Source organism: Otolemur garnettii, unplaced genomic scaffold, assembly GCF_000181295.1.
Source record: "Otolemur garnettii isolate 467f Iridium unplaced genomic scaffold, OtoGar3 scaffold00023, whole genome shotgun sequence".
Taxonomy (NCBI): Eukaryota; Metazoa; Chordata; class Mammalia; order Primates; family Galagidae; genus Otolemur; species Otolemur garnettii.
The window spans coordinates 21,301,643-21,312,110 of NW_003852418.1; the positions used below are offsets into that span (position 1 = coordinate 21,301,643).

At 52.4% G+C, this 10,468-nt stretch overlaps 1 protein-coding gene across 1 annotated transcript in view; it reads left to right on the forward strand.

Moving 5' to 3' along the window:
* The window catches only part of OSBPL2 (oxysterol binding protein like 2), a 49,476-nt gene that overhangs the window by 7,421 nt on the left and 31,587 nt on the right, over positions 1–10,468 (forward strand). Inside the window, exon 2 of the mRNA XM_003787759.3 lies at positions 8,319–8,490. Within this exon, the coding sequence (XP_003787807.1) occupies positions 8,454–8,490 (37 nt within the window). The 5' untranslated portion in view covers positions 8,319–8,453. The remainder of the gene's footprint in view (positions 1–8,318; positions 8,491–10,468) is intronic.

Genomic DNA, 10,468 nt, shown 5'->3' on the forward strand with positions numbered 1-10,468 from the left:
CCTGGGGGAAGATGGAGAAGGGGCTGGAAGATGGGGAGGAGGGCCTGGGGGAGGGTGGAGAAAGTCCTGAGGGAGGGTGGGAGAAGGTCCCAGGGGAGGGTGGAAAAGGTCCTAGAATACCGGGAAGAAGGTCCTGGAAGAGGGGGAAGAAAGGCCTGGAGCGAGGCCACAGGAGAGGGAGACTAGAGGGGTCCAGACATCGGACTCACAGGGGCCACACTCCCTGTGGTAGGCTTTTGCCTCAGCGGGCTCCCATCCCTCTTGGTGGTTTGACTTTCCTTCTTCTTCATGGCTTCTGCCCATCTTGCTCAGGACCCCGCTGTGATGGCGATGTCTCTAATTGTGCCCTGCCTGTCCGCCCTGCTCTGCTGCACTCCCAGCCGTTCCTTCTGACCCTGAGAGATGCCTGGTTCCTCGAAGGGCCCTGGGCTGCCCTCAGGTGGATCTCTGTGAGCAGGTGCCCACCCCCTGTGGGGAGCCAGAGCTTTGTCACCCAGCCTCTTGAGCTGCATTTGAAGAGCTTTATTCTGTGTTGCATAATGAAGAGGTTGATTAAAACAAATGCTTTTGTTCAAAAGAGCTTAAATCCATCTTGTGTGTTTGGAAATACATTGTACTGGATAAAAGGCAGCGCTCCCTGAAGCACTTACTATTCAGTAGTAAGCAGTTTGATCAGTGGAGGAAAACACTTGAGGTGATTTATGGCGGTGGGGCACCGGGTGGCTCTGAGGGGAGAGTCACTGGGAAGAATCAGCTCCCTGGCTGCTCCTGCAGGCCCAACCAGCTGCACCTGCTGCCTTTCAAGGCCACCCTGTTGGTGCACAGAATGGTAAACAGTGGGTGCCTAATGCTGTTGTTCACATAGCCCAACAGGTTCATCTGCTTTCCCAAGTCTAGCAGCTTTCTGGTTTTTGCATGAATTTCTAATAAAATCAGATGAAGTCCTTGTGTGGTTATCAACATACCTGCCTGGCTGGTATGGGCTTGCGTGGTGCCTTCTGGAGCCAGGGTGGGGCCACGTTTGTGTCCATCTGATCCCATAGAATGAGGAGCTGAAGTCTGTTCTTCAGAGAAAGCTCTAAGCTCTGCACCCTGGCACGGCGCCGATTGTGTGACCAGCTGTCCAGAGCCCACCCAAGGAAAGCTGTGGGACCAGAGAAGTCTGTGGGCTTGGTCACACTCATGGTTTTGCCCGTAAGGGTGCAGGGATGGTGTGCTCATGCAGCCGCACTCAGCCCTGTTTGGTGAAAGAGCCAGGAGCCCGTGTCCAGTAAAGGCTACCAAAGCTCAGAGTGTGTTGAAGGCCCACAGCCTGAGGGACCCCTCGCGGTGCTATACAGACACGGGCTGAGGACAGACAGCCGTGCGCGCTCCCCTTTGCTGTGTTAAGTAGGACTTGTTTATTTGATTCTAAATTTATGCAGAATCTGTAAAAATAACCACTACACTTCTACAATACAGGAATATTAAAGCTTCGTCTTTCCTTTGATGAGTAGGACGTGAACAGCCTCAGGAGGTTTGGGAATTGAGACTGGGGGTTTGGCCTGCTTGGGGCCCTTCACTGCATCCTACTGAGGGCTGGGTGTTTGGGGGCTTCCATGCTGCTCCCAACAGAGACCTGGGCCTGACGGTACAGGCCTCCCGCTGCCCTCCCCCATCCTCCAGCTGAGCCTGGCTGGTGTGTGTCCTTCAAGGGCTCACCAGGTCACCCAGTGGACACTGCTGGCCATGGGTGGCCGTTCACGTGTGGCTGGCTCAGTAGTTAGTGTGCCCACTTGCTTGTCACTTGCCACGTTTCCAGCACTCATTGTCACCTGTGGCCAGCAGGGCCTGCCCTGGACAGAGCAGATGAGAACATTTCCAGCACCACTATGAGGTATTGACTCTGTTTCTGTTTTGTTTTTTTACAAAAGAAACCAGAGACTGGCATAGTGGCCAGCTGGGCACTCCAGGCAGCCAGGTGATGTGGGCTCATTTGCAGAATGGATGTGGAAAGACTGAAACACTGAAAAAAATGGTGACCTTGAGGGCAGCTCAGCCAGTGGCCTTGCTTCAGTGGAGAGGGAGGTGGTCTCGAGAGGCCTGGCTGCTCAGCCCCAGCACTGTGTGACTGCAGGGCGCCTCTGGCGGCCTCCATAGCAGGTGCAGGGGAAAGTGAGCCGCCAGGTCCTGCCGCTCTGCACACACTCTCAGGTCCGCTTTTCCCTGTGTCACTGCAGCCTTTGTCTTGCTCTCTGATTTAGTTTTCCACGTCTCCATCCTTGATCCCGGAGACCTTCTGTTCTTTAATTCCCACAGAGAGCTAATTTTGTCCATTATATGCTAAACTTTGTGTCTCTGAGCCTCCTAAGTGACACTTCCCACTCTGGTGCTCTAGCATCAGTGCTGCAGTGTCTTCCTGGGCGCCGAGCTGGTGGGTCACTAGTGGCCTCTTAAGGAGCGAGTGGCCGTGGGGATGTGATGGCAGCCTTGGCTTGCCTTGTGCATGGCCGAGGCCTGACCAGTCTGCTTTGCACTGGGCGGGTTTCTCCTCCATTAGCGTCGTGTGGGTGTCCTGGTGAAGCTCGTGGGTGCCCTGGTGAGGCTTCTCCCGGGTGCCCTGGTGAAGCTTCTCCCGGGTGCCCTGGTGAAGCTTCTCCTGGGTGCCCTGGTGAAACTTCTCCTGGGTGCCCTGGTGAAGTTTCTCCTGGGTGCCCTGGTGAAACTTCTCCTGGGTGCCTTGATGAAGCTTGCGGGTACCCTGGGTGAAATTTTTCCTGGTACCCTGATGAAGCTTCTCCCAGGTGCCCTGGTAAAGCTTCTTCCAGGTTCCCTGGTGAAGCTCGTGGGTGCTCTGGTGAAGCTCCTGGTGGGGCTGTGCCAGGAACTTGGCACGTGACAGCAGCTCTCTGGGCTCCGTCTCAGCTCTTTCTACCTGGAAGCTGTTCCTGTGCTGGTGTGTTCAGCTCAGGCCCTCAGGCTCTCTGCTTCCCACATGAGTGCCTGCTGTGTGGTTGTGCTGAGTGCCACCTCTTGGAGGCAGGTCCAGGCCTTGTGGCCCCTCTTCCCTGTGGCTACCCTGGTGCCCCGGTTTTTGAATGTGGGGTGCTGCCCTGTACAGCTCAGCAAGGACCTAGGTACCTGCATTCTCTGTGTTTCCCTGTGGGAATAAGCTAGAAAGCTGTGTTAGTGGAACTGTCAGGAGGGTCAGAAGGAGTAAGCCTTCTGAACTTGGAGTGTTGGAGCCTGTAGGGCCCTTCCTGAGACAGAGACCTTCATTGTTGGCAGGGCCGTCTCCCCTTCAGTAGACCTAAGATCTGGGCTGCTGTGGTGCACGCTACCCAGGGCTGCTTATTAGGGCTGCTTGCTTACTTATGTATTTTTAAATTATAAAATAGAGCTTACGTTATTTAACTTAAATTTAGAACCTTAAAAGTGTTTTGGGATCTTCACGTTATACTTGTATTTTCCTTGCTTTGTAAAGATTGTATCTCGTCCGCCCCTACTTGTTTTCAATGGAGAAATTATGTGCAGTTGGGTGTCTGGCCAGTGGACCATGGGGTCAGCACTGGAGCCCCAGGCTCCCAGAAACCTACTTCCTGAATGACCAGACCTGTTTTTCTGAGGAAAACATTAACATGGATTTGTAAGGGTTAGAATACAAACATTCGTACACAAGGTGGGATAGACAGGACTTGAAAGAAAACTGGCTAGGGACTCGTGACCGGGAACCAGTGGGGTGCCCAGCTAGCACCCTGAGATGGGGGGTCAGCGCCCTGCCTTCCCCTCTCCCCGATGGGACAAGGATGGAGGGAGGGGTGGCACCAGCTCGCTCCTCTGGGCTTTCTCTGAGAAAAGGGAGGAAAAGCTGATTAAAACCAACGCAAAAGAGCCCAACAAGGGCCTTCCCTGAAATACTGTCTCCATAGATTTTTTTCTGAGTGCAAAATAAAGTCTGCCTTAGAACATGTTCAGGAAATCACAAACCCTGCCTTTCTGTCGGCGCCTTTTCCTCCTCGGTTAGCTTTCTGTGTGCCCCTCAGCTTTGGCAGAGTGCTCACTCATGAACCTCAACTTTGGCTTCCTTTAATGGAAGAATCTTGACTCTGGAGGGCTTTGTAGACGCAGCCCTAGGGCACCCCTCAGAGTGTTTTGGCTGGGCTTTCGGGGCAGTTGAGAGGCCCATATGTCTGAACAGGCTTCCAAGAGAAAAAACCCAGGGATGGACCCATGGGAGGAGGGGCAGAAGACCGGGGACTCTGTGCCCAGAATCTCCTCACTCCTACCTGCTCGTCTTCCCTGCCCCCAGGCTGGTGTGGGACTTCACCCCAGGGTGGCTCCCTTAGGGCCTGCTCAGAGGGGCCATCCCTGGAGCCCTGGAAGGCTGTGGGTCCAGCCTTCTTCATAAACAGCTTCTTGTGGGCAGGAGGCCTAGCACTGAGAGAGCTTTTGGTGTCTGTTGGATGAAGGAATGATACCACAGTTGTTCTGCCATGGCAGCTGGTAGCACTTAGGCCCCAGACTGGGCCTCAGTAAAATGAAGAAGATCAAATGTGTATTGGCCGCCCCACAGCTCCTTTGGGAATGACCCTGCTCTGTGTCACAGGTAACCATCGCTCCCTCAAGGGGTCTGAGAGCTGCCTGTGAACCTGCCTGGCCTTCTGGCACTTGTGGGTGTCTTAGGGAAGGACCGTGTGAGGCAGGCCTTCTTAGGTCCTGGGTCATGACTGGCTTTTAGGGCCCACATGGCAGGAACCAGGCTGCAGGCAAAGTTGGTGTTTGTCAAACCTCACATCTTGCACCCTCATTTTAAAGATTTCCTATAGGTTTTGATTTGATATTAGGACTCAGTTATAAGTAAGGAAGCATATTTAAAAGAAGAACGTGGTCGGGTGCCATGGCTCACACCTGTAGTCCTAGCACTCTAGTCCAAGGCGAGAGGATTGCATGAGCTTGGTAGTTGGAGACCAGCCTGAGCCAGAATAAAAAATAACAAAAGAAGGCCAGGCACAGTGGCTCACACCTGTAATCCCAGCACTTAGGAGGCCAAGGTGGGTGGATCACCTGAGCTTACAGGTTCGAGACCAGCCTGAGCCAGAGCGAGACTGCGTCTCTAAAAATAGTTGGGTGTTGTGGAGGGCACCTGTAGTCCCAGCTACTTGGGAGGCTGAGGCAAGAGAATCACTAAGCCCAAGAGTTTGAGGTTGCTGTGAGCTGTGATGACACAGCATTCTACCAAGGGTGACAACGTGAGACTCTGTCTTCAAAAAATAAATAAACAACAAAAATAAATAAGAATGTAAAAGAAAAAAATAAAATGTTACAAAGGGGAATGAAAGGGCCTTGACCCTGCTTCACTGAGGAGAGTGGCACATGTGGGGAGCTGTGGGCAGGATTCCATTGCCCCCACCCATCCTGCTTATCTCATAGAAGAGACCAGCCCTGCTATTATTTAATCCATGCGTATTTCAGGAAAAGGTATGGCTTCTTTCAAAAGATATTATTACAGCACTTTAAAAATGAGCAGTACTGGCTCGGTGCCTGTGGCTCAAGTGGCCAAGGCGCCAGCCACATACACCTAAGGTGGCGGGTTCAAATCCCCAGCCCGGGCCCACCAAACAACAATGATGGCTGCAACCAAAAAATGGCCGGGCGTTGTGGCGGGCGCCTGTAGTCCCAGCTACTTGGGAGGCTGAGGCAGGAGACTCGCTTGAGCCCAGGAGTTGGAGGTTGCTGTGAGCTGTGATGCCATGGCACTCTACCCAGGGGGACAGCTTGAGGCTCTGTCTCAAAAAAAAGAGCAGTACTGCTCTGTCATCAAATGTCCCCTCTGCTCAGATGTCCAGTGGTCGTGTGAAATCTCTACCAGACCCCCGGCTGTGTGTAGGCCACATCTGAATCCTGCTTCAAGCATATTGTTGGTATGTCATTTTTTTTCTTTTTGTTAGAGACAAGATCTTTCTGTGTCATCCAGGCTGGCATGTGGTGGTGCCATCGTAGCTCATGGCAGCCTCAACTCCAGGGCTTGGTGTATCTTTTTAAAGATGGCTTTTCAGAGGCATCATTGGCCTCTAATAGAGCGACACCCTTCATGTTGCACACACGCTGAGTTTGACTTGTGCACATCCATGAGACTGTCGCCGCACCCGGGACTGCGAGCATCTGCGCAACTCTGCTGCCCCCGCTTTTTCTCTATAATTTACTGTTGAAGAAGTTCGGCCCTGTCCTGCCTGGGTCTTGCTGCACCCAAGATGTAGTTTAACGTCATGTGTCACTCAGGTGACAGCTGAACAGCCCTCCTGCCTCTCTGCTGCGCGCTTTTCCCCTGAGATTTGGTTCCTGGAGAGGCCCCAGGTGCTGACTGCTCTCTGGGCATGTTTCCCGGTTCCCTCTTCTCTGGCTTCCTCATGGTTTTTTTTTTTTTTTGCAATTTTTGGCTGGGGCTGGGTTTGAACTGGCCACCTCCAGCATATGGGGCTGGCACCTACTCCTTTGAGCCACAGGCGCCACCCACTGGGTTCCTCATGTTGACAGGTAAACTGACAGGTGAACGCTGGAGGCAGGTGGAGACCTGTGCATCTCCCAGGAGGTGCCTAGGATGTTCAGTGCTGAGAGGCACCAACTCAACCAGGGTTGTCCAGGGACGGCCACGTGCTCTCATTCTCTCTTCAGCTATTCACTGGACTCCTGTGATTCCCCTCAGCTGTTATTGGTGACACAGTTGGTTTGCACAGGAAAGGCAGGATGAGGGCTCCGTGCTGTCCCTTAGTTTATGGTTTTCAAGGTAACGTGTGGGTTTGCTGGTGTCACACAGTGGTGACCAGTTAGTCTGTGCTCCAGCATCTGTGTGAACTCTGGACATAGTGCAGGTGGCATGTCTCAGTCTTTCGTTACTGACGTTGTCTCGTCTCTGCAGTGGGGGCTTCTGCAGGCTCATTCTGAGTCTCCTGACCTGACCCTGCATCTCCTCTGTTAGACCACCACAGACTGGGCACCTGGTGATGGGCAGACATTACTGGCTCAGGGTTCTGGAGGGTGGGAAGCCCAGTACAGGGGCTGCATCTGGCAAGGGCCTTCTTGTTAGCAGTGGTGACTTCTCTGACTCACAAAGAAAGACAGATCATGCACTAGCAAGCGAGCCTCTTTGTACTGGCTCCCAGGGGTCTGGGAAGTGGGAAGGGACAGACGCAAGAGAGGGTCTCCAGGGAAGAGAGGGATGGGGTGACCTAGTGCGGTTGGTGGCGTCATGTGGAAGCCGACCTATGTTGCTGCTAATTTACCTTCACTTTGGGGGGCAGAGCCTCAGAGAGAAGCCACTTAGGGGTACCTGTGAGCACGATGTGGCTACTCAGAGGACAGAGGGCATGTCCCTCACTTGGGACCCTTCCTGCTGCCCCCGCACCTTTACGCCCTCAGCTGCCTGGAGGCCCCGGGCTCAGGGTTGATGTGTTTATTTTCAGAATAAGTTAAACCTTTCGGGTCAAGGTTGGCTTTTTGCTTCATTCTCTTGTCATTTATGAAATATTTCCTTCTGGAGAAGGAAATGTACATGTGTCCTACTGAACACTGAGCTGAAATAACACTGAGAAAATTCAAATTTTTGTCAGTTTACCTCGATAGCTGCTAACTTACATAGCAGCCAGTTCTCTACAATTCAAAATTAGTTTCAGTAGATGTGAAACAAACATTTTACCATAATTTTGCACTTATTTATAACCACTTGTTCTAGTTTCTGGGGAGGTGGCAGTGACTTTTGGCAAAACTTCCTAAGATGTGCTTGAGCCCTGGCATTGAGTGCCTCAGGGAGATGCACCTGCTCTCATTGCCCACGGGGGTGTCCCCAAACTGATGAGGCGCCGTCTCCTCACACCATTCTCCTCATTTGTAGTTTTAAAAATATACATATTTGTTATGAGATAGTTCACTGTATTTCTTAGCTTAGATGTAAGTGAGATGGATTTTAAGAACAATGAATGGGTATTTTAAAGATGTTTCTGGCGGGGCTTGGTGGCTCACGCCTGTAATCCTGCCACTCTGGGAGGCCAAGGCTTGTGGATTGCCTGAGCTCAGAGGTTTGAGACCAGCATGAGCAAGTGTGAGACCCTATCTCTAAAAAATAGCCAGGCACTGTGTCAGGTGCCTGTAGTCCCAGCTACTCTGGAGGCCGAGACAAGAGAATCATTTGGGCCCAAGAGTTTGAGGTTGCTGTGAGCTCTGATGCCACCGCGCTTTACCCAGGGTGACAAAGTGAGACTCTATCTCAAAAAAAAAAAAAAAGCTGTTTCTAAGCCTTTCATGGAACTTCTGAAAGCTAATATGCCAAAATGTTTTCCCCTTAGATCTCCAGCATCTGTTGGATTTTCACCAAGAAAAAGTTTGTAGCATAAAGTTGCTCACATCCTTGAGGTAGATGAGATACAATGATTCAGTAGAAGACCACAGCAGGGGCAGCACAAGAGCCGGGACGCTGAAGGATGAACGGGGAGGAGGAATTCTTCGACGCCGTCACAGGTGGGTGGCTAGAGAAGGTGGGCTGGAGAGGTAGTGGGCGTGGGAGAACCACGCGGTCTGGACGCTGGGCTCAGCACTGGGTCTGAGGACTGTGCGAGGATGACACCATGTCATGTCAGACAGACTGCGACTTTCTGTAACAGTGTAACTAACATCCTGTCTCAACTATGGGTAACTTTGACTGAATCCAGCGCCCTGGGAAGTGGTTAAGTCTTCAGGAGTCCCGGGGTGGAGGTATGTGTGTGGGATCCCGGGTGAGATGGTCAGCTTCCGACCCTGCCTGTGCCTGCTGGATCTCACAGCTGCGTCCCCCACAGAGCCACAGACCGTTTGCCTTCCAGCAGCTCAGCCTCACAGCTCAGTTGCTTCTCACCTGTTTCGCAGCCATCTGAGGTGCCAAGCAGCCGCAGTTGGAGAGAAACCGTGTGTGCCTGGCAGACGCGAGTGTCTCAGAGCACACGTGTCTGTGAGGGGGGCAGGCTGAGATGGGGTTCGTGGCAAATTCACCTCGCGCCCGTCTGCTTGCTCACTCCAGGAGGAGGCGTGGAAGCTCTCCACGTCCTGGACTGCTTGCTCCATACATCCCTCAGTCAGCTCTGAGAGCCTCACGTCGTTTTCTCCGCGAAGGACTGACGTTAGTGGAAAGGGACCTCAAGAGACCTCACCAGTGCATCCCCCACTCCCACCCCCCCGGGACAGAAATACGAAAATTGCAACTTATGAAATAGGGCTGTGGGCCAGGATTTACAGTGAGGACATGTCTGCAGTTGCTGCTGATGGCATGGCTCCTCCCCAAGGACACTGGGTGGCTCTATTAGAATTTCTGTTTCACATGGCCCTGATACAGTGAGCTGGCGTGGGTTCATTGTCCACACAGGTCAGTGGGGTGGTGGCCCAAGAGGAGGGACTGACTCTTGACTGAGATACCAGGAGGAGTGGCTGAGCTCTTCACCTGCGCAGAGGCTAAATTGAGTTGTTTTCTGTTAATTCTTAGCTCAAATTCTCCACTGCTTTGCTACTTTCCATGTGCTCCTGGGAAGTGTATTCATTGAACTTGACCCTCATTGTCATCATTCTCAGCTGAATCCCACTCAGTGTGGTCACCTGGGGATCTCACCCTTGGACCACCTTTTCCTCCAGTGAGGCCACATCTTGTCACTGAGAGCCCAGCCCCAGTGTCCCTTCTCTCCTGGGGTCTCGAAGAAGTTCCCTCTCACCTGGGACTCAGTGTAACCAACACTCCTCCAACCCCCCTGAACTTTTTGAGCAAGTTGGCAGTGACCCTGAGATGGCAGGGCTCTATGTGGTGAGCAAGTCCACAGTGACCCCACTGTCTGTGATGCCCAGTGGGGACGTGGCTCCTGGTAGCAGTGCCCTTCTGCATGTCCCTGAGACCAGTGTGGAAGGGAGAGATGTCTATGTGAAAATAATCTCTCACCCCCATCATTTGGCTCCAAGAGAAATAATAGAAAGGAGAAAAATGCAAAATCTCTTAATGCAACAAAATACCTGATGAGATGTGGAGACTTGGCTGCTTCACAGTCTGCAGTGCCGATCAGACCCCCCCATCAGATCCTGGGAGGGATCTAGGTTGCGGCTGCTTCACAGTCTGCAGTGCTGATCAGACCCCCTGTCACATCCTGGGAGGGATCTAGGTTGCGGCTGCTTCACCGTCTGTAGTACAGCTCATTTGGAGAATCTGATGATGTCCTGAGGGGAGCCCAGGCTGTGATGCTGGTGTTGGGGGTGGTTGCAGACACAGATTGTTGTTAGCAGAGAGGTTGGACTGCACAGACACTGTAATAAAACGGTTGCTTGCAGACTCATATCAAAACCACCCTGCCTCATCTGTGGAAAAATTGTCCTCCATGAAATCAGTCCCTGGTGCCAAAAAGTTGGGGGCTGCTGATTTAAAAGCTTCATTTTTTTTTTTTTTTTTTTTTGGAGACAGAGTCTCACTGTTGCCCACGGTAGAGTG